The following is a 24,265-nucleotide window of genomic DNA, read 5'->3' on the forward strand; positions in this document are numbered from 1 at the left end:
ATATAATTCTTTTTTTAAAATCACAAGTAGAGGGCATACTGTTTACACTGTTCCATAATTTGCTTTTCCCCTTAATATACTGTAGACACGCTGTCACATCAGTATGTATTGCTCTGACTCTTTCCAGCAGCGGGGTGATAGTCACGTGAATGTATTATAATTTATTTGAATTGATGGACTTGTAGATTATTTTTGTTTTTTTCATCCTTTTTTGTTTTAGTGACTATTCTTTCACATATGTCTTCACAAATTTTGTGGAAGTACTTATGTAGGATAAATTTTAAGAAGTGAAACCGTAGGATCAAAGGATCAGTGTCATTTATTCCAAGTGTCCGATACCTGTTCTCTGTACTCTTTATAATACTTGTTTCTCCAGCTTTCATTTGTCGTCTTTTATATTCTGCGACATTTCTTAAAACTTTCTTGGTTCCAGTTTTTCAGCAATATCTGTCCTATTCTCTTGCAGCTTCTCAGGGGGTTTAATTTATTTCATGGTATTGTTTTTATATCCTGTGGCTTTCCTGAGCTCTAGCAGCTTACTTTTCAGTTGGTGGCCTTGTCTGTTGGTACTTTCTTGTGTATGATCTGCTTTGTAAAAAATTATCCAGGTTCACTTTAATTATTTGACTGTAGAGAAACATACTTACTTATACCCTGTTTAGGACTCTTGTTTATTCACCCAGAATAGGACACAAAACAAACAAACAAAAAAACATTAAATGAAAAGTTTATTATTGTATCATAAAGGTGTTCTGGAGAAAATACTGCATTTTTGCTCCTTTTGTGAAATCTGTCTAAAACTACATTCCTTCTAATTGTAAAAGATGGTGGCAAAACCCTGCTCTGCTACTTTCAGCCCCCACCTGTCTTTGTATCTTTTCCAAAGATGATTTTTGTTTCTTTGCTTTACCAGAACTGTGAGTCACACCATCTCATGTCAGATTCACTTTTGTAGACTGTTACGTAGATATTCTCTGATTTTTTTTTCTTTATGAGATAATATTTTGTTTATGTTTTAGGTTAAACACAAAGTGATGGAGTAAGATTCATCTCCTTTGTATTTTTCTTCAATGAAGCAGAGTGTAAATGTGGAATTAAATTTAGTTTCTTTTTTAGGAGTATGAATTCTCAGGTACTATGCTAAAACTGGACAATATGCATCTTGGGTGGTGTGATTATATTTATCTGGACTTTTTTTCCTTTCTTTAGTGTATTTCTTGTGTGTGTGTGTGTGTGTATGTGTGTGTGTATGTGTGCACGTTTAATGATTCTTCATAGGTCCATACTGGATTCTTTAGTACTCAGCCTTGAAAAGGGAGTACTGTTTAGGTCCGCTGTTGAGAAGTATTACAGGTGATGAACTGGGGTAGTTCAAGGTGTGAAATGCAGGCTGTTGCCTCAGAGCCTCCAGCCTCCCCTCCCTACTTGTAACTGTTTCTTCCCTCAGGCGCTTGACCTGTCGCACCGCCCCCTTCCCATGAGGTACCCATGAGGTAGTGGTCAGTTTCTTCCCTTGTAAAGCCTCCAGTGAGTCCATGTTTCACCTTTGCTCATATTGACTTCAGCAGCAGCTGCGAAGGTTACTGCTGTTTCCCACCTCTTTTCCCAACCCGCCCTTGCAGACAAGGTTAGGAGTCAGAGGAAGTAAGGATGCTCTGTGCGGGTCCTCCGTCCTTCCACACTGTGTTGTGTCATCGTGGGAATTAGTCTGGGTTCTGCAGTTGCTCTCCTGTTTCTGGAATCTGGAGCACTCCTCATTTCTCTCTACTATAAAGTGTGATGAACAGCTTTTCACATCTTTATTACGCAGGAGATGAGGGTGAGAGCCTGGGGGCTGAAGTGCGAAGATTTGGGATTTGCATCTCAGCTCTCTACTGCTTACTGTGTGGCCTGGTGAACTGTTAATTTCCCCTTGCCTCCGTATTTCTCCTTGTAGAATGGGGGTGCGCCTCTGTCGGTCCGAAGGATTGTGTGTGGGATGTGCATGGAAATCTCTCAGCACAGCACTTGGTGCGTTGCAAGCTCTCTTAGAACCCTAGCTGCTCCAGGAGCATCGTCTCCTTTGATGAATTCCCAGAAGGAGAACTGTTGTATCATCGGGTAGGAATATTTTCAGGGTTTGGAAACGCACTGCAGAATTGCCCTCCAGAAAGGTGGTGCCGGTTTACTCAGGAGATGAGTTGGAGAGTTTCACTTCTCTGAAACCCTTGTGTTGTCCCCTATATTTTATATATTTTATGTGAAGTTTGAAGCAGGTCCACTTGCCTCTGAGGGTTTCTGGCAATTGAAGAGAACATAGTGGGAAAAAAAAGGAGAGTGAGTTGGCCTGCGACAAAGACAAGGATTATTTTCTTGCTTTGGTCCCATAAACCTTTATATTTACATCTTCTTTTTCGAGTTTTGGTCCTCTTGATCATTTTGGTCCATAAGTAAATATTTTAATTTTTCTTTTACCTATATTTTATAATTCCCAAAGTGCCTTCTATAGATTATTTTCCATTTGATTCTTAAAATAAACTTGTCCAGTAAGTAGGGTAGTATACATCGAGGTAATATGCATGGAGGAAACAGATCCAGAGATACGGCAGTTTACTCAGGGGAGGTAAAGCTAATGAGAGGTACAGCGGGGACATGCAGGATACTCGTCTGCATCCTGGTCTGTTAATCTCTCTCCTGTGCTGTGGGGGCCTCCTTGGCCTTTCTGACAGCCCCTTCGAGTGCAATTATTAATCAGATTTTATTGTTAAAGAGACCATTAGGATTTAAGAATAGAATATCGTTATAATTCTTTGTCTAAAATAGAATCTAGAAATCTCTGAAGGGAGGTGCATGTATGCATGTGCACACATACTTCAGTTTTATCTCTGTAGTGAAAGAGTATAAAATTACAGCTCCACTAAAATTTAGTTTTTTTTACAGTTCTGCTGGGGACTAGGTTGAAGTTTGGTTTTGCATATAAATCTCTTAATCGTGTAAATTTATATTAACCAAATGTCTTGAAAACCACAACTAGGTAATTTTTGAACTTAGTTATTGGGATGCCGTTAAGATTCCTATATAAGACATTTCTTTTTATCTGATATTATTTGATATATACAGATTTCATATTCTCATTTGTATATTGTCAAACCTTTCTGTCCAAGAAATAAAATGCCGAGCGCATTCACAGTTGTTGTAGGAATAGCGTGACTTTCAGGAGCCATGAAGGCTGGGATTCCTTTAGTAAAATTCTTTGTTTTAGACATTAAAAGATTTTCCAAATATTTCTTAATGAGGCTTTTAAGTCTTTCCTAATTTGTAATGACAAAAATGGCAATGAAATTGACTAGATAAGGGTAAACTATGTCATAATAATTTTGAACTTAAAAATAAGATTTTAAAATAATATTTATTTTGGGGGCGTAATTAGGTTTATTTATTTATTTAATGGAGGTACCCAGGATTGAACCCAGCACCCCAAGCCTTCTCAGCAGGTGCTCTACCACTGAGCTATACTCTCCCCGCTACCTACAAACAAGATTTTTGTAAAATTTGGTTATCTCATTAAGATACCAGTATTCACATATTTTTCAAATATCCATGATGGATTGCTTAGTAAATTTTTATGTCTGAGAATTTTTGTTTATGATTTTATTTTATTTTTTTAGTGACTGAATGTAAGGAAGTTATTTTAGGACAAAATGCTTGCCTGAATCACTAAGACTAACAAATTATTTTCTTTTTCTTGTTTTTCTTTAGGTGTTTTATGGATTAACCCTTCATTGATTACTTACAACAGCTACATAGTTATGGCGACCTTCCAGACTTTCAAAAACAGTCGCATGAAAACTAGAGCATCTGTCAGAAAAGTAAGTTCACTGTATTAGATTCTTTTTAGGGATAGTTTTAATGAAAATGGTGACTTTTTTTTTTAAGTCAAAGTCTTGTGAAGCAGCTATGCTATGGTATTCTTGTTTTAAAATGAATCTCATTATTGAAATTGGTAACAAAATATTGCAAAGATTAGCATATTTGAAATACTGATATGGAATCCTGAAGACAATGAACTTTATTTCCCAAAGACCACGCTGTTTCCTTATTTCTTCTCAGCCGATTACTTTTCTGTCCTCTTTTTAGCAATGTAAGTATCAGGTGTGCGTTTTCTTATATAGCTTTGCCCCCACAATATTGCCATCCATTCATTCATTCACTCACTCAGCAAGTAGGAATCTGAGTGCTGCTTATATGCCAGGCCCTGTGCTGGGCATCGGGTGGATAAGCAGTAGTGAGCAAATCAAATGTGATTCTTGAACCTTTCTGCTTTCTGGTCTGAGGAAGAACCTCCTCTCTTTTTCTCTCTTAAGATGATTAGGTTACCCTTTCATTTCTTGACATTTTTGTCTTTGCCAAAGCTTTGAGGGTGTTTCTTGAAGGAAGGGAGAACAGATACTGGAGGGTGGTTAGCATCTTTGCTAACCTTTTTCTTTAGGCTTCGTCTTCTGCGTTGTGTGACACTGCTGACAGGTCCCCACGTGTTAAGATGCTCTTTGACTTCTTTCATTACAGCTGTTTTCCTCTCTTCTCTCTTAAGACTCTTGTCTCCTTTGCAGGTCTTCTTTCTGACTTCTAATCGCGAGTGTTCGGACAAGCTTCTAGGCCTGCTTTTTCGTTTAGTTACTCACTCCTTCAGAGATCTTTGGGTTTGACCGCTGTGAGAGTGGTTGTCAAATCTACAGGTGTCTACAAGGTTGGAAAACAGAAAATAAACTTAAACAGGGTGGTAATTACATTTTTAAGTAATATACCCCGTGTATTTTCAGGTACCTTTAGACTTAGTAAGTCCACTTTTTAATTTGGAAAAAAAAGGAGTACAATAAAAGCTATTTTCTCTGTATTTCTCCTTTCTGTAAACTGTAGTATATTACACATTTTTTCAAATGAGCAAGGGGACCCATAGCTTTAAACTGACTGCTTTAAATTAATAATTAGAACTAAGAAATATATATGCACAAAATACAGTAGTGAGCTAATGACTTTGTTCTTCAGGCATTACACTGTGTGCCTCTTTGACTAGAATTTACCAGTATATTCCTGAGATAAGGAGTTAGGCTCCATCTGAAGCTTTATACTATTAATTGAATGTCTTTGTTACTCAGCACATTATTTGTATTAGGCACACGATAAAGAGTTGACTTGAATTAAATACTTAGAAACCCTTTTAGATAAAAAATATGTGAATCTAAATATTTTTTTAAATTATTTAAAAAAATTTTTTTCCTTCTAGTTTTATTGAGATATAATTGACATACAGCCCTGTATACTTTGTGGTGGGGGTGGTAATAAGGTTCTGTTTATTTTTTTAATGGAGCTTCTGGGGAATGAACCCAGGATCTTGTGCTTGCTAAATACATGCTCTACCACTGAGCTATACCCTCTGCCTCCCTGAATCTAAATATTATATACTTGTTATATGTATGTGTGTTATGTATACACTTAATTACCACTTTTGATACCTTTACTTGGTATAGTTGAATGACAAAGACTTCCCTATTGGCTAATGTGGAAATTGAAAGGTATACTTGAATTCTCTAGCTTTCACTTTACTTTGCATTAAAGGTACAGATACATTGAATATTTACTGAGAATCGAGTATTATGAGAATCTGAAAGAGCTATACTTCCTACTCCATTGATTTTTCCCTAACATTTTATTATGAAAAATTTTGAGCATATAGAAAAATTAAAACCATAGTACATCCACATATAAACCTGCATACCAATCACCTATATTTAGCAGTTAATATTTTTTCTTCTTTCTATGTGACTGTTTGTGTGTGTGTGTATGTGTGTCTATGTATTCACTTTTTGGCAGAACCGTTTAAAAGCTAATGAATGGTCTTTTTTTTTTCTTAACTGTATTGTAGTTCATTTACAGTATTGTGTTAGATTCAGGTTAACAGCTTCAGATGCGTTTCCATTATAGGTTATTATGAGATACTGTGCTCTCGTTATTACGAGTTTCCTGTGCTCTACAGTAAATCCTCGTGACACTTAACTGTCTTAATGTCTCTTTCCCCCGAACACTGGAGCATGCTTCTCCCAGGAATGACAACATCCTCCCACGTAACAATAATACCATTATCACATCCAAGAAAGTTAAATATAATTCCCTTATATCTAATACCCAGCCATACTAAGACTTCCTTTATTACTCCTAAAATGTCTTTTATAGTCCCTCCCCCCCAGCCCCACTCCCACTTTGGATTCAGTTGTAGCTCCTGTTGTGTTTGATGGTGACAACTTACTTACATGTTTTTGGTCTGAAAGAGTACCCCCCCCCCCGCCTTTTTTTCTTTTTTTTAATTCAAGACTGACTTTTTGGTTAGGCCAGGCCAGTTTCTTGTGCAATGTTCTATATTCTGGATTTGTCTGGCTGCTTTCTCACAGTGCTAGTTAATTTACTCTTCTCGCCTCTCTATTTCATGTAAACTAGAAGTTAGGAGTAAAGGCATAAATTAGATGCAGGTTAAACATTTTTAGCAAGAATACTTTTTGTAGGGTGATGAAAGGACAGAATTTCAGGTTTTTCTAAGGTTAATGATGCAAAAATTGGTTAGTTGATTAAGGTAGTAACTGCCAGAACTCTCCATTTAAAAAGTATATATTCTGTTTTTTATTTAGCATATAATTTTTGGGATAATACTTGGTAGTGTGCAAATATCTTATTTTTTCAACTTGCATCTAATATTTTGGCTTCCCTTGATGAATGACCCTTTCCTGAATCTGTTAGTTCCTGAAAGTTATGCAGTGGTGGTTTTCCTAATTTTATTATTTCTTTTACATAATTAACTGGCATTCTTTTTAAAGGAAAGTTTTCCCTCATCAGTGGTCCAGATTCTTGTCTCATGACAGCAAATCTTTTTTGGAAGATCTGTACCAGTTATCTTGTAGAATATCCCTGTATTCTGAATTCATTTGTTTCCTCTTGTGGTTAGGTTCAGAAGGAGCTCCTCAAAGATGATGTTGTGATCGTTCCACTTTGTCAGATCAGAAGGTGCTTATTGTTAGGGCCAGGTTTGACCAGGTGGTTAAGGTTGAAATCACCAGACATCTCCAATATAAAGACACATAATCCCTTTGTAATTAATACTATTAATAAGTAATCTGTAGGGTGATGCTGCAAGGCAGTGTATCTTGTTTCCTGATAGCTTTAAACCTACTGGATTAAGATACATTGATGATCTTTTCCCAAATCAGTAATTACACTGAGAGTTACAAATGGAATTTTCAAATTTTGCCATCCTGTCCATATTTATTAGCCAGTATTCTAATATAAAGAAGCACTCTCTCCCAACCGCTACTCTCTTATCTGTCTCTTATAATGGACTCATAATTTAAAAAAAATTCAGTTGTTACACTCCATTATCACTTTTATTCTTTTAATGCTCAGATTATCCCAAATTTGGCCAATAGGAATTCCTTCAAGCTGGTTTCTGTGTTTTTATGAAATAACCCTGTTTGTCTGCACTAAGATGTTCCAGCCACACTTCATACTTTTCTGCCTCATTCCTGGAACCAGCTGTTTTTCCAAGGAGTTCTAGTTCTTTTAATTGGTGAGTGGTATTTAGAAATCAAAATCTGGATGTTGGGTGTGCTCATTGTTGCTGAGGGTCATTGCTTCTGTGATCTGTCAATGGAAAAACGTAGTACATACGTTTAAAGAATCTTGAATTCATGTTGAAAGTTCAGGTTTAACATTACTTTTTCTTTTCATAATTACTCTGATTTCATATTTGCATCTCTTCTCTTAGAATGAAGATTTCTACAAATTTTTAATTTATTAAGATTAGCAGACATTTCTTGAGTTCATATGGTATGTGAGGTACTGAAATCTGGGTAAATAAGTAAAAGATAATCTCTAACCTCAGTAATTTTGTTTAATCAGTAGGAAAGCCAAATGTATCTGAAAACAGTAATTGTAATATATCGTGATATAGCTTAAATGATCTTAATGAGCAAACAGTACGGTAGGAACTTTGAAAGAGATTTATTATGACTAAGGGGTGGGAAAATCCTCACAGGTCTTGGGATGGGTAGGGTTTCTGCAGGGAACACTGGGGAGGAAGGGCGTTTCTGAGAGAAGAGCAGGCTAACATATCAGCAGAAGGAGAATAAGGTAAAAAGAAATTAATACTCTATTTATGTCCAACGGTAACACTCATTTCTTCTTGTAACTTTTTCCTTCCTCAGTTTCTTTGCACTCGTGAAATTCTTCTCTGCCGAATCTAAAGTGCCTTCCCTCATTTTCATCACATAGCTGCCTTAAGACCCCTGAAAAGCCTCATTTTGGGTTACTATCTCTTTCTTTTTTTCATCTCCAGTTTGCTATGAGAACAGTCACGTTCTCAGCGTACCTTGCTATAAGCTTCCACATCATCTTCTTATATAGATGGTGGCTTCTGTTCTGCCAGTGATTTGGAAATCAGGTATGTGCTCTGTTAGGTTTCAGAGCAGGGTGAGAGTAAGAGAACCTGGCCTCGTGATCTTCCGGCAGCTTGAATGCCTGGACCGTGGTGTGCGTGTTTTGAGCATGTGAGCTCTGCATAAGCCTTTTGTTCTTTCTTCCTCTCAGCTAAATTGAGTTCTGTTATATCAAAAGGTGTCCAGTGAATATTCATTGGAGAGTTAGTGACCCTCCATTTAATCTATCTCTAGGATCTTTTACCTTGTCTTAGAATCAAATAAATTAAGAATATCTTTTATTTTCAGAGCTTCAGTGAAGATGTGTTCCAGTCTGTAAAGTCTTTATTACAGAGTGAGAAGGAACTATGCAGTGTATCAGCAGAGGACTGTTTAAAGCAGGATGAACGTGCCAATTTGACTGAGGTTGGGCATACTTCTCTCTCTACCCTTTCCTAATACAGCACAATGCATTTGCATGTATCTTGGTAGAACTGTGTAGTCTGTTTTGTTTAAAATGCCTAAAATCTCTGCATATTAATACATGTGTGAGAAGTACCTGTTTAAATATCCGTTATCCTTATCGCCCTAGTGTATTATAATGAACACATTTAATTCAGTGCACAGGCATGACCGACCACTCATTGGGAAACAGAGCCCTGTATTAGAGAATTTCTACTATGTTCAGAAATTGGGACTTCAATACTAAAATTTTCTCCTTTGAAATGAAATATGTATTTATTTCTTATATTGTTATCTTGGTGGTTTAAATTCAGTGCTTTGATTCAAAATGAAAAAGTAGTGATACATTTATTTTGAAATTTAGGTATTTACCACTTAACAATGGGTATAGAACTTGCTCACCTGTTTCTCTGCTGCATCAGTGTTTCCAATCTTTGTTTGAATATATTAATATAAAAAGGAGTAAAAATTTTTCCTACAGTATAACCATAATCCATCAAAACATTATTTACCTTACCAAATAAGAGTGATAGAGTATTGAATCATTGAAGCTCGAAACTGATAAATATGTTAATTAAAAAAATTTTTTTTGAAATCAAGGTTCTAATAAATACTCTTGATAATTATTTTTGGGAATGATTTTCTTTCATGCTCCTTGAGAAAGTATATCTGAAGTAGTTCCACAGGGTGGTGAGCACAGCTTTCAGTCCTGTGATGTTCTCTGACCTAAGTCTCTTCTTCTGGTGTCAGCTCGGTGCTGTGGCTCGTGGCTCTTGTCCTCTTTGTTGCCCCTTTTTACTTCATTTTAGCAAAGCCAAGCCACCCCTAATCTCCTCAGCTGTTGCCTAGCATGATAAGTCTTCCGTGTCGTCTGCCCTCAATTTCCAGCCGTCTCTCTTCGGCTTACGTAGTGCCCCTCTGAGCCCACATTCCTTGATCGATGGGAAATGCAAAACTCTGCTGACATCTTCACAACCCCATGTCAGTGTATTTTCTCTTTGTGTTCAGTAAAAGGAAACCTGAAGGAATTCGGTCTCACTTTAGGGTGTATAAATCCCAAAGTACCTTTTTGAAGAAAGGAAGGATATTGAGTATTTGAGTGTGTCTGTGTTATGGAGTGCCTGCGATGTGTGCTGGGCGCTTTGCCCACATTGTCTAATTAACCCTCACAACTGTGGGAGGGGAGGTATGTGCCTTAAGTTTTACAGATGAGGAGACAGGCTCCTGTAGGTTAATAATCTACCTAGACACCTGAGAATTAATTAACATTTCTATGAAGTAGTACCTGTTATTGAGAGTAAAGATTCTGGAATGACCTAAGACTCTGACTTGCTTTTGAATCATCAGAAAGAGATCAAAAATATATCGAGTGTTGTTTTATATTTTAACTATGCTGTTTTCCTTTAATTCTTGAGAATTAATTATCCATATTGCTACCATTTAAGTATTTCATATGTTTAGTCGCAGTATTTGCTTATTAAACAGTTTAACAGTGATCTTCAAGTGGACACAATTTTTTCTTATGATGTCAGAGACATAGAGGGAATATGGATTTTTAGAATAATACTTTTTTCAGGTTATAAAAGTGTACATAGTCCATATAGAAAAATAAGAACTACTGAAAGCATAAAAAAGAAAATGAATTAATGCTGTGAATTAGGAAAGGAAAAAAACCATAGGGGGAAAAATAGAGAAAAATAAGATTACTTATAATTCCATCATTGATAGTTAACCACTGCTTAAAATTTGACATATTGTCTTAGAGTATTATTTTCCATCCATGTTTTTAAAAATAAGGCTGAAATTGTGTGCACACTCCATATCATTTTTCTGTAGCTTGTCCTTTTTACTAAATAATGTGACATTTCTTCAGGCCATTAGATTTTCTTTAGAGAGTTAATTTATATAAACTTCTGCAGAGAAATCTCTTTGTAAAGGCATTGAAAGAAATAAGTGATAGTATCACAGAGGGTCAGTCAAGAGGTAGGTAGGTTTGGGGGTGCCCGGGGAAAGCCTCTCTGTGGAGGTGGCATTTGGGTTGGAACTTGAAGAAAAGGAGGAGCTTGGCATGTAAACATCCAAGGAGCAGAGATCCAGATTGACGGGGCAGTGCTCTGAGGCCCTTAGGCAAGAACATTCCTCTGTTCTAGACCCAGAAAGAGGGCCTGTTTGTATGAATGAAAGTGAGGGAAAGTTGGAGGCACCCGCTTACCCAGGGGCCTCTGTTAGGACTTTGCACTGAGAAGCCAAGAACGGTTTTGACAGGGAGGTGACAGGATAATTCCTGGGGCCAGGTGGGAGGGGATTGGAGTCGTGCAGGTGAGACGTGGAGGCAGGGGAATGGAGAGCAGTGGGTGTGTGAGATCTGTGTGGGGCCTGGAAGTGATGGAACTTGCTGATGAAGTGGATATGGGGAGGTTTAGGAGCCTCATTATGGAGCCAAATCTTTGGTGAAAAGCCTTTGTGATCATCTTTGAAAAAATTTATCATCCTCTCTGGGGCAGTCAGCATTTTAATCCTTTTTTTTCCCTGTTTCTCAGTTCTTTCAACAGTCTAATTGATACAAGACTTAAGAACTCTAATGGAGCTTTATTCCTTTTTTATTCAGGTCACATTTCTAGGTTTTAATGAAGAAACAGATGCTGCTCATATACAGGTAAGATCTGTTTATTGAGCTGGAAAGAAGTTATTTGAAAGAAATTCTGAGAGCATAAAAAATTTATCTTATTAGTCCAGAATTCACATTAAATCCTTTTTTTTAAAATCATTCCTGTTTAAACGATGACATTTTGAGATCAGCTTTTGAGTGTGCCTTGGACATTTTCACTGAGTATTCTCGTAATGGAAAGCAGTTTTAGGTTAGGAGACCACAAAAAAACCGTTCATCTGAGAAGGCTGCAAACCACAGGCTAACTTTTCCTCCATTCTGTCATAATGTAGAATATGAGACTTGTGTTTTTATTTTGGTACTTCTTATAATCTAACTTCAACAGTCATATTCTTATATTTTTAATTGAGATAGAGTTAAATTTAAAAGCTAAAACTTGTAAAAAAAAAAAAAATAATGGTTAGCTAACCCAAAACTTTTAGCCTGTTTAATTTGGGCCGGTATTTACAGAGGGACTGAGAGTTAAGTCAGGATCTGCCGAGGAAAGCCCCACAATTGTGTGGAGAGGAGGCGAAGCTGGTGTAGATGTGGTAGGCGTCCTTTTTCTCACCTCGTGCTGCTTCTTAAAATTTGTGGTTGTCCTGGGTTTCCTTTTGTGGCAGTGAAGCGTCTCCTAGGAGGAGACAATTGTAGTGAATTTCGGCAGAGACAGCTGTAATTCATTATTCAGCATTACTTTACTGGAAGTGAGAAACTGAAGGACATTAAGGCATAGGATTGCTGTCACAATAAAGCTTTCTCTCACCCCAGAGTTTTTTCCCTTAGTGTATTATATGCCTCTCCCAAATACAGTGACCATTCTATCGCACTTAAAATTAGAATGTTGGACTCTTGTCCGTATTCTGTTAAGTGCTGAAGTGCTGTGTGGATACAATGATATAAAAAAGATTGGCACCAAGCATCACGTAACACAGCTGGAAACCCTAAGTGTGTGGAACCACTTGTTTTGTATACAAAAAAGAGGGGAAAGTCTCAAAGATGAATCAGTGAGAAGTGATGTAAATCTGGAAAACCTTTTACCTGGTGCTTTAACAGGATCAAAAGGGATGACCCAACTTACTAGTGAAAGTTTAGCTCAAAACTGGATCTTTTCCTCACAGCCTGTTCTTCTGACCTATAGACTGTGCACAGAAATGGTGGGATGTCTTGGGCTCCTGGGCGCATGTGGACACAGGAGGGGGACTTGGCACTCAGAGCCCAGACCTCATAGCTGTCACACCACTGGGTGCCCCTTTACGCATTATGGTGTTTTCAAAAAATGTTACTAAAAAGACAGTTCTTTGGCACGTACTTTTAAAACATTAAATTCTCAAATTCATATAGCTGTTTTTTTTTTTTGACTGTTTCCACTATTTCTATTTCTATGTTTGAAGGTTTTATTTTGTTTCACTTTTATACCCCTAATTCCAAGAAAGTCTAGTATCCATTGTCATGTGTTGTGGTAAACCTGCTTTGTTTTTTTTTTCTCTCAGTTGAGAATGTGATCAGCTTCTTAGGTAAAATTAAGCACCAGAGTGTTGATCCTTAAGTCCATAGCAATACACTGTGGTGCAGATAAAAGTGTGTTTTCTTGTTCCATTCTAAACAAATAATGTGTGTTGGGTGGTGACAAATGGAAACTCTGTTGTGTGTCTTGATTGTGCCTCGGCCTGAAGGAAACAGTTTAGGCAGAAGGCACAAGAGAAGATGTAGTCCTGAGAACATAAAGCTGAAGAAGGTTCCAGAGTATCTCTCTCCTACTCTGCTTCCCCTTTAAGAATTACTGAGAAAACCATGTTTATAGAGGAAAGTGCTCTATGAGGGGTCAGAGATGTTAATAATTCTTTAACTGGGCAGAAGAGTAACATAAAAAGGACAAATGAGAAGAAAAACAAAGACATTTTCTTTTCCTTTACATCTTCATAAAATTTTCATTAAAGTCTGATATAATGCCTTAGAGAGGGAAGCAGAAAAAGACTTGGATTTTACAGGCATTTAACTTAAGCTCCAAAAAAGTATATTCCACAGGCAAGAATCCCATACGGAAAATTTGATGGTTAAACTTGAGGACTGCAGGTTGACGTTTGCAGCTAAAAACTGTTGAATGCCTGATTGTTACAGATATGTGAGGTACCGTGTACAGTTTTGTTATAGCTTGGTATCATTATGTTTAAAAGGCTACAGAAATAGCCACTTAAAAATACTTCAGTGTATTTTAATTTTGAATTTAAAAAAAATTGATTGTGGCCGATAAACTTCGTATGTTAACTATTACGAACTGGAAAATTTATTAACTAGTAGACCTTACGATTTTTGTACAGGTCACATTAGAGGAACTTTCACAAAAGTGTTACGTTACAGTGTTATTTATTGTTTTATTGCTCTGTATTAGGATTTAGCTGCAGTTTCTTTGGAGCTTCCAGATCTTCTGAATTCACTGCACTTTTGCAGTCTAAATGAAAATGAAATTATTTGTATGAAGGATATAAATAAGTCATCAGATACAAACAGTGGTCCTATAAACCAGGTAACTTTTATATATCATTTCTAGTGCATTTTGGGGGACAAATTTTACAGTGACATTTGAGAGTATTAAACTTTTAAATGCTTGGATGAAGTTTCTTTTTGTTTAATGTTATCTGACAGAAAAAGGATTCATAAGAAATCTAACTCATGAAGTTTTGAAATCAATAAAGGATAAGATAATTTTGGTCATAGTTTAAATTAGATTTATCACGTGTGAAGCTCCATAAGTGGTATGCAAGTACATACTACTTCTTTTCTGAAATATTATTTCTGGATTTCTTGAACTTCTACCAGAGTATACATCATAGGAATTTTCCCTTTTATGGCCCATTTCCAAGTTTATGTAAATACTGTGTTGTATGTTTTAGAGAACATACTTTAACTCATTTTCTCGTTAAAAAAATTTCCACGTACAGTGGCTGTCTGAAGATGTGTTCTTTGTTTATAAACAAACATGTCACCATTTTCAGACAGGTCATTAGTGTTACAACATTGAGCATTTAGTTCTTTACCAAGTGTTAATTGGTTGATAATACATCAAAGAAAAATGCTTTGCATGTTTTCCCTCCTAAAAATTGAATTATAGGCTTAAAATTTGGATTACCTCTTCCTTCATGTATAGAAAGTACTGTGGTTATTTTGAGGTTTACAGATAGAAGTAGAGTTGCTCTCCTCCTTTTCATAATTAGAGTCTCCATTTATATTTACTTTGTTCTGTTTGCTAGGATATAAGAGGTGGGTAGCTATTTTATCTAATTTCTAATTTTTGAATAAGTAATTTGTCAGTATTTGCATTTTAAAAAATACAATTTAAATAGCATACCATTTAAACATAGTATGTATGGAAAAAAATCTGTTGACTTCTGAATCAAAGCTATAAACATTATTGTAAATTGAAACACTGGGGCAATTCTGGTAAAGGGAGGGGACAGCTCTTTTATAATGGGAGAGGATGTGGAATCCGGATGAAAGCTACAGGAAGATGGGATGCAAAAAGCCTGGAACCTGGTTGGTGTACTCACGCAGTTCTCAGTGTGGCTGGTGAACTAGGTGGATGATGAGATAAGAAAAATCACAGGGCTGTCCAGTCACACGGGAAAATGTAATTGCCCAAAGGAATGGATAAGTAAGTTCCACAACATTCAAGGAGACGGAATAGATAGAATTTGAATTCCTGGGAAAGAGAAAGATGGGAGAAAAAGAGGTTGAGAAGTGAGAAGAACTGTGGGGAAAGAATGAAGAAAAGAAACACAGCAAAATCAGGGAGTCTTTCAGGATGCATGTGCTGCTGCTTTTTTTTTTTTTTATCTTCCTGAGATTGGGTTATTTCTAGGCTTCATTTTCAGGGAACATGTTTCATTTTTCTGTATCGTATATTTTGAAAATAAAATGATTTTCATCATCTTTTATCTTTCCGAAGAGTCATCATTCTGGAATGCTTTGTGTCATGAGAGTGTCACCTACATTACCAAGACTCAGAGCTGATTTTATCTTTAGTCTCCTAAGTAAATATGCCACTGGTATAAGATACACCCTGGACACATACGTGCATCAGAAGTGCCAGCTTGAGGCCACTAATGAAGATGATGATGACACTAACCAATCAGTATCGTCCATCGAAGATGACTTTGTCACTGCGTTTGAGCACTTAGAGGAGGAGACTTCAAAGCCATATAGTGATGGTTTGTTCTTTACTAGACTTTTTCTTGAAATAGGGGAGTAAGGTTTAAAGTTCAGTTTTAACAGTTTTAAGACAGGCTTGGTTCAGTTGAAACATTTTAACCTTTTTTTCTGATTAAGAAATTAATTTTCTCGTGATTTTTAAGTTCATCATTACCTGGTTTTTGGTTTTGCTGTTTTTCTTCTTGTTTAGTTAGTACTGTTCATGTACTGTTTACCTCATTGCCTTAAATGTTTGGAACATGCCTAAGTTCGAATTTGAGAAGAGTCACCTAAATACTAGTATTTCTAACATGTGACAATATGCTAAGCATTCCATAGCCCAGGTATTCCCAGATGTGGGGCAGAATGAAAATATTTTAGTAAAAGGTGTAATTGCTTTTAACTATGACTGGGGATGAATCTGTTAAACAACATAGTGTAGGAGACACTTAACGAGACGAGTAAGCATTTCATGCTTAATGTCTACTTATTCCCATTGATTTAAATTAATTAAAAAAATCTATTCAAGAATATTTTATTCATGTTTTTCTTTTCCTGTAGGAATAAACGTTACTGCACTAAGGAGCCAGTGTGATGTTGCTTCACAGACTATTTCTGGTCACCACTTAGAAACCCATGATTTGAGGGTTCTGGTTAGCTCTGGGCGACAGAAGTCCTTGGCTAAACCTTCAACTTCTCTAATAAACGTCCTGGAACATAAAGAACTGCCTTCTGTGAAAACTTCAGTCACAACATCAATTTCTGAGGCTTGGGTCCAGAGGAGTTTCTACAGATCATCCACTGCTTCAGATAAAGTCAGTGCTGCGCAGACAACGTTGTTTTCTCCTTCTCCCGCCTACTCGTCTGAGTCGGAGAGCTCAAGTCCAAGTCCTGTTATTTTCTTGGATGAAGAGGGCTATCAAAAAAGTCTGAAAGCAAAACTTGAGTTACCTAAAATTCCGGTGATGAAAGATGATATTGAGGATTCAGACTCAGAAGTGAGTGAGTTTTTTGATAGTTTTGACCAGTTCGATGAACTGGAGCAGACTTTAGAGATGGCTTGTCCATTTCTAAAAGATCCTGCCACAGGGAAGCCACCACAAAAGAAAGGGCACAAACATGAAAAATCTTGTTCTGTAACCACTACTATGAATCCTCAAAAGTTCAAGTCTGATCGTCCAGCTCTCCCAGCTAATGTAAGGAAGCCAACTCCTCGCAAACCAGAATCCCCTTACAGTAACCTGTGTGAGGCCCCAGATTCTCCCCGCCTGGTGAAGGCCTCGGGGGAGGACAGTGGCCTGTTCAGCCCTATTCGATCCTCTGCCTTTAGTCCTCTTGGAGGCTGCACGCCTGCTGAATGTTGTTGCCAAGCAGCTGCTGGTGGCAGTAGGATTCCTGAAAGTCACGATTCTGTTTATTACACCTATGAAGATTATGCGAATAGCATTTCACGTGAAGTACTGGGCTCGGTTCTTCACCCCCGACATCCTAACGCAGCATCAGATGTTGATTGTATTAAAAAGGGGGAACATAAAACTGTAGCTCTCAAGCGTGGAAGCCTTGATCACAAAAGTCGATCTAAAAATAAATCCTCAGTGATTAGGGATGGCATTCAGAAGTTTGCAGCGGATCTCGTGGAAAAAAGTTTTGGCAGTGCATTTAAAGACTTGCAGAAGGGAGTCTCTTCGTGTACCAACGCCCTGTGCCAACTGGCCGTCAAACTGACATCCTCCGTTTTTCAGATGGCATTTAACGAACTGAGAAGGCAGCGTGCGTTTTTTCTGAAAGAACGAGCCATTAGCAGTCTGGCTAACTTTTTGGTGAGTGAAGCTTTCTCAAATGCTTTGAAAGATTTGCAGTACGTAAAGAAGCAGATCTTCACGAACACCGTGGCGAGGTTCGCCGCAGATCTTGCCGAAGAGCTGGTTTTTGAAGGCATCATGGAAGTGTGTCAGTTTTCATACCCTCCAACTTCTGCATCTCCACGGGGCTGGTCATTTGACTATGAAGACAAAGTCGTGAAGTCCTATGCAAAAGATCTGTCTGAATCTGTCATACAGGAAGCATTCATCGAGCTGTCTCAGGTCGACGTGACCTTTACAACAAAGGCAGCAGTCAGCGTTTCTACAGATAACGTGAAGTACGTGAGTGCAGAGCACGTGGTGCCACCGACACAGGCTCCCACGTTTTCCCCTTCTTTTAACGGTCAGACGATTATGGCGACTGAAATCAATGCAGGAACATAAAAAGGAATACACAGTGCAGCAGGCCTTGTTTTGTACTTCTGGAGTTGCTACTTCTATACCCGTGCCCTTGGCAGGAAGCGCCCTCCTCCCGTATCATGCTTCATCTAGTGCGCAGCAGGCAGAGTCTCCCCCATCATCTGATGCTAGTGACTTGCATGGAGATTCCCCCCAAGCAGGTGTTACCACAAAAAACAAAGAAGAGGAAGTAGCTTGTCTCAGAAATATCTGTTTACCTTCAGAACACGATCCAGGTGACCAGAATGTTGTTAAGCCAACTAATGATTATACTACGGAAATGAGAAACCCTTCGATATCAACCAGCGATCCTGTGGGTGTTAGCAACTTTTCTGCAGCAATGGTGCACACAATAGTCAGTGAAACTTTAGAGTCAGTGATGTCACTCAGAGTTACAGAAACAGTGCAGGGACACACAGGTGGCTTAACTACAACAGTAAAGGGGAAGACCTCTCCTTCCCTCTGTGATCCAGCAGCGCTGCAACAGAGTGAAGCCAGCAACAAGGACATGTTTGCTGATCGACTATCTAAATCTATTATTAAACATTCCATAGAGAAAAGCAAATCAGTGATCCCAAAGGTAGATAGAAATGGACTAGACAAAGAAGGCTTGCCTTTTCCTGGAGAAGAATCACGGCTGACTTTGGAAAAGTTCCCCAAATTTCGTGAAGCTCAAGATCGTTTACCTCACTGTTCACATTCTGCAGGGAAGGACTGTGTTTCTGGCTGTAAGGGTTCTGCGGCTCATGAATTCTCTTTAGAGACACTACCACCTTGTCCAACTGTGGCAGGTCAGAAACCTGATTTGAAGGAAATAACTAAGGGCAAATCTGTGAAGAAGAGTAATTTGAATAATACAGCACTTGAGTCCTTGTCTCTGGGGCAGGAAACCCCCTTTCCCCATTCACATCCTCTCTCGTCCACGGTGCTTGCTTGTACAGATGGTTTGCAAGTGGAAGACAAACAGAAGATCACAGATGGAAACGTAATGCCCGATACCCCTCCGTCAACTCCTCTAGGACCATCCCAGGCAGCTTCCGAATGGGATCTCAAGAAGTTGACCAAAAAACTCAAGGGGGAATTAGCAAAAGAATTTGCGCCTGCGACACCACCCTCGACACCTCACAATTCATCTGTTGGTAGTTTGGCTGAAAGTGAACAAAATCCTATAGAGAAAGAGGAGTTCATGCTGAAGCTCATGCGATCCCTTTCAGAAGAAGTTGAGAGCAGTGATGGTGAGGAGCTCCCGGAAGTGGACATGAAGTCAGAGCCCTTGGGGAAGAAAGTTCAGTTTGCAGACGCCTTAGCCACGCACATCATTTCTCTTGCCACCGAAACGGCAGCTTCCCATTTAGACAATAAAATAATTCAAGAACCCACGGCCCAAAGCCCTCGCTTGAACACGCAAAGTCAAAGAAGTGGATCACCTTCCTTTTTGAATTGCTCGGATGAGAATTTACAGACGCTTTGCAGCTTTGCAGGTGATATGGCAGCAGACGTCATTACAGAAGCTGAAAAAATAGCCAGAGTCAGACGTTGTCTGCTCTCCAGGCAGAAGAGGAACAGTTGTTACGTTGATGGTGACCGAGATGATACATCAGCGGAAAAGCTGGACGTCGAGGCTGTAGCACACCCAAGAGAAGTCGACCCGTTTATTCTTTCGTTACCACCAAATTCTTGTATGTCAGGTCTGACCTACAAGTATCCCAGCTGGGAAAGTGTGACAGATGAGTACGCAGGTCACATTATCCAAATACTAAAGCAGGAGGGTGGGAACAGTGAGTTAATAATGGATCAGTATGCGAATAGACTCGCTTATCGGTCTGTGAAGTCAGGATTGCAAGAAGCAGCCAAGACAGCCAGAAGGAAGTGCAGCTCGGCAGCGTTCCCCATGCAGAGCTCACAGACAAAGACCAGCGATGAACTGTTACTGTCCCTAAGTAAAGAATACCAGCAAGAAGTCGATAAAAAAAGACACAGCAAGAGAGGTGGCGGTTACCTCTGTAAGAACCAAACTTGTGAATGGACCCGGGATCCGCACGGAAGCGAGGGCTCTGAACTGTACAGGTTTTCAACTTCTCTCGCTCACAGCATAACGAGGGATGTTACAAGAGCGCTGAGGGCATCTCCAGTTGGCTTGCCAAAATCCGTAACAGATTCTTGCCTTGATGAAAAATACGGCTGTGATGGAGACACCGAGTCCCATGTGGAGCCAGACTTTCCTAGGCCTCTTGGGCCTTCCTCCCAGAGTCACAGGTTTCACCCCAGTCCTGGCAGCTTGAGCGCTGGTGGCTACGGAGGGAACGTCGTTCAGGCTGTAGAGCAGTATGCCAAAAAGGTGGAGGGTGACACTTTAGAGCTGAGTCCACGGTCCGCAGCCCCCCACACATCGGAGACCACAAAAGCGGCTGAGAGGATCACTCACGCAGAAAAGTTGTCCCCTCTGGTCGGTCAGGCTTGCCGATACTGTGACCAGAAAGAGCTCCAGGACAGCACTGGACATTCCTCTCCACACTTTCCCAGACGGGATTCCCTTGCCAGCAGTCAGCCTGTTTCTAATTCAAAATTCAGCAACCTCTGTCAGAAATCTAGAGTTTTTCATCTGGACGTCCCTCAGATTCACGTTGACCTTGATAAGAAGACAGTACTGGCTGAGAAGATAGTTGCTGAAGCGATCGCAAAGGCAGAGAGAGAGCTGAACAGTGCCAGCCTGGTCGCTGATAGTGGCATCGGACAGGATGGCGTCAGCTTTGCCGAGAGCCTCACCACAGAGATAATGACATCGGCGATGATGAATGTCGGACATGCTGTTAGCAGGTGAGTTTCACGTTTCTTTTGGGTCTTACGATAAAGTGAAGAGTTAACTTGATCATTTAAGTCTTAGGTCCTGTTCAGAAAGATGAATATTTTTTAATCCTAAATTAACAAAAAATATTTCCTGCTGTATTAGTATATTGTTTTGTGTCCTACACATTACTTTTTTTTTTTAATTTTCAGTTTTTTTAAACACCTCTATTGTGGTATAATTCCTGTGCAGTAAACTACATATTTCAGATGTATAATTTGATGGATTTTGATAGACGTGTACACCTATGAAACCACCACCACGATCAAGATAGCTAACATTTCCATCACTCTCCAAGAGGTGCAAGTTTCAAGCCCCTGATTTATCCCTTCCCGCCCCCTTTACCCCTGGGTAACCATAAGTTTGTTTTCTATGTCTGTGAGTCTATTTCTGTTTTGTAGATAAGTTCATTTGTGTCTTTTTTTTTTTTTTAGATTTCACATATAAGTGATATCATATGATATTTTTCTTTTTCTTTCTGGCTTACTTCACTTAGAATCAATCTCCAGGTCCATCCATGTTGCAGCAAATGGCATTATTTTATTCTTTTTTATGGCTGAGTAGTATTCCATTGTGTGTATATACACCACATCTTTATCCAGTCACCTGTCAGTGGACATTTAGGTTGGTTCCATGTCTTGGCTATTGTAAATAGTGCTGCTGTGATTATTGAGGTGTATACATCTTTTCAAATTGTATTTTTCTCTGGGTATATGTCCAGGAGTGGGATTGCTGGATCATATGGTAACTCTATCTTTAGTTTTCTAAGGAACCTCCATACTGTCCTCCATAGTGACTGCACTGATTTACATTCCCACAACAGTGTCCTACATGCTACTTTCATAGACATCATCTCATTATCCCACAACAACCCTTTGAGGGAAGGTGTTAACCATTTCCCGCGCTAGAAGGTGAGGCTTACAGTGGGTAGTCTCCTTGCCCAAGTTCACAAAACTATGAAATAGCCAAAGCTGAATCAAAGGAAATAGCTGGAGAATTTTATACAGCAAGTATTGAGTGTTACCATGTTAATTCACTACTCTGAGATTAAAGTTTTATTTCTGTTCACAGAGGTAAGTTTTCTTATAAACAACATAACTTAACCACAGTGTAATTTAGAAAGCAAAAAATCCTCCAGATACTTCCACTCTTTGTGGGCCATCATCTAAGAGGCAGTTCTTTCTGCAAGTTCTGCAGTGTTCTATTCTTCAGTAACTGTCTTGTTCTCCGTGATTCTAACACTTCAGTTAGAATTTTCACTTTTAACCTTCTTCCTCCCTGGGAAAACATCAGGACCAACTTGTGTTACTGGTTTGTAGGATTATTTTTGTTAGTTTTCATGGAAAGAGAAAATTCCTTGACTTCAGGTAGAATTTAATTGAGTTACATGATCCCTCAGATTTTTTAGTAGCTTTTGTCAAAGCCATGGCAAGCATCTAATGTTTTCTTAGCCATCTTTTTTTTTTTTTTGAAGTATAATAATTTACAATGTTGTGTTAATTTCTGGTATACAGCATAGTGATTCAGTTTTATATGTATATAAATTCCTTTTCAGGTATATATATATATATATATATTCATTTTCATATTATTTTTCATTATATACCATTACAAGATATTGAATCTAGTTCCCTGAGCTATACAGTAGGACTTTGTTGTTTATCTGTTTTATATATAGTAGTTAGTATCTGCAAATCCTGAACTCCCAGTTTTTCCCTCTGCATCCTCTTTCTTAGAATAGAGAGATGCCGGGAGTTAGTGCTGCTGGCCGCAGTGGGCACAGCAGGTGGGGATGGAGCACAGGCAGCAGGGACGCAGCCCTGACAGAGTAGCATTTGAGCAAAGAGCCAGAGGTGGAGAGAGAATGAGTTAAGTGGGGATCGAGGGGGACGTGGGTTCCAGGCACGGGTGGGACTGTGCGTGTTGGGACAACAGCAGAGAGGCTTGTGTGGCTCAAGCGAGTGAGCTGGGAGAGGAAGAGGTAAGTGGACGTGATGAGAGATTGTCACACCAGATATATGTTTTAAGGATTTGGACTCTTACTTTGATTGATGCGAAGCCACTAGAAGGTTTAGATGGGAAGACTTTTAACATTTTCCCTCTTTGTGTTAAAATATGAGGCAAGATGGGGGTACTGGGTTAGGAGATACAAACTAGTATGTATAAAGCAAACAATAAGGATGTATTGTACAGCACAGGGAAATAAATAGAGCCATTATTTTGTAATAACTTTAGATGGAGTATAATCTACAAAAGTACTGACTCACTGTATTGTACACCTGAAACTAATATTATAAATCAAGTATATACTTCAATAAAAAAATTAAAATACCACTTTAAACTGTTAGTTGAGAATAAAATGTAGAGGGGCAAATACAGTCATTGCCCATTGAATACCCTTTCTTGTGAAGATGGAATCAAAATATAAATGTCTTTTCATTGAGAAAGAAGTGAGAAAGGTTATGATCCATACTCAAAATCTTGAAGAGATTTGGCTAGTTCGATTATAAGCTTGATTTGACAGCACTAGAATTCCTTGAACTACTTTTTGTTCTTAAAGCCAGGAAAGGGGCATTTTTTAATACAATTAAAAGTACTGTTTTACAAAGCAGATGACAAACTTAGGAACTTGTGTTCCTTCATAGTGGTCCCAGGTGAAAATATGAACTGCTTTAAAGAGAGGTTTAAATAAATGATGCACTTGGGATGGGTCCATAATGATGAACAAAGTAAGTTAGGGATGCCAGTGGGTCCCTCAATAAACCTTGAAATGAACATGCTCTCCTGCAAAGTCTCTTTACTAGCAGACAACAACGGCAAAAAAAAAAGGGTAGATGAACTACTGGTCTGACTCTGAATATCATTTCTTGTTTTTGTCATCTTTATCATCAAATGGATAGTCTTATAATTCAGAATTTGATGCTGTTGGATTGACTGTTTTTCTTTCTTTCCTTCTTCTTTTTTTTTTTTAGCCCAAAAGAAATAGAAGACTTTCAGTCATCTGAGTCTTTTGGTAGCCAGCAGATGAATCTCAGTATTGGTGATGACAGCACGGGTAGCTGGTCCAACTTAAGCTTTGAAGACGAGCACCAGGATGAGAGCAGTAGTTTTCATCACCTAAGTGAGAGGTAACTGCGATTTTGCACGTGATTGCCTGGCTCAGATACTCAGACCTCTGAAGGGAGCTAAATTTACACGGATGATTTTAAAATTTTGAATTTGAAAATCTGCCGTTATTTTCAAAGTATATCTTATTATTCACAATATAGATAATGGTTTTGACATGTATTAAATATAGCCATTAGCTGAGCTAATTTGGCGATAGTTGATTTGAAAACTATTTCATACATTCGATTTCATACCCTTTAAACTTTACCTGGACTTCTCATCACTTTAAAGAGGATACTTTTGTTTTTTTTGTTAA

The 24,265-nt window shown here is 38.5% G+C and overlaps 1 protein-coding gene across 1 annotated transcript in view; it reads left to right on the plus strand.

The window, feature by feature from the left end:
* The window catches only part of AKAP11 (A-kinase anchoring protein 11), a 47,236-nt gene that overhangs the window by 8,788 nt on the left and 14,183 nt on the right, over positions 1-24,265 (plus strand). Inside the window, 8 exon segments of the mRNA XM_014551997.2 lie at positions 3,739-3,848; positions 8,748-8,864; positions 11,509-11,556; positions 13,940-14,074; positions 15,494-15,755; positions 16,297-17,960; positions 17,962-20,813; positions 23,814-23,969. Coding sequence (XP_014407483.2) covers positions 3,789-3,848; positions 8,748-8,864; positions 11,509-11,556; positions 13,940-14,074; positions 15,494-15,755; positions 16,297-17,960; positions 17,962-20,813; positions 23,814-23,969 — 5,294 coding nt within the window. The 5' untranslated portion in view covers positions 3,739-3,788.

Source organism: Camelus ferus, chromosome 14, assembly GCF_009834535.1.
Source record: "Camelus ferus isolate YT-003-E chromosome 14, BCGSAC_Cfer_1.0, whole genome shotgun sequence".
NCBI classification, from domain to species: domain Eukaryota; kingdom Metazoa; phylum Chordata; class Mammalia; order Artiodactyla; family Camelidae; genus Camelus; species Camelus ferus.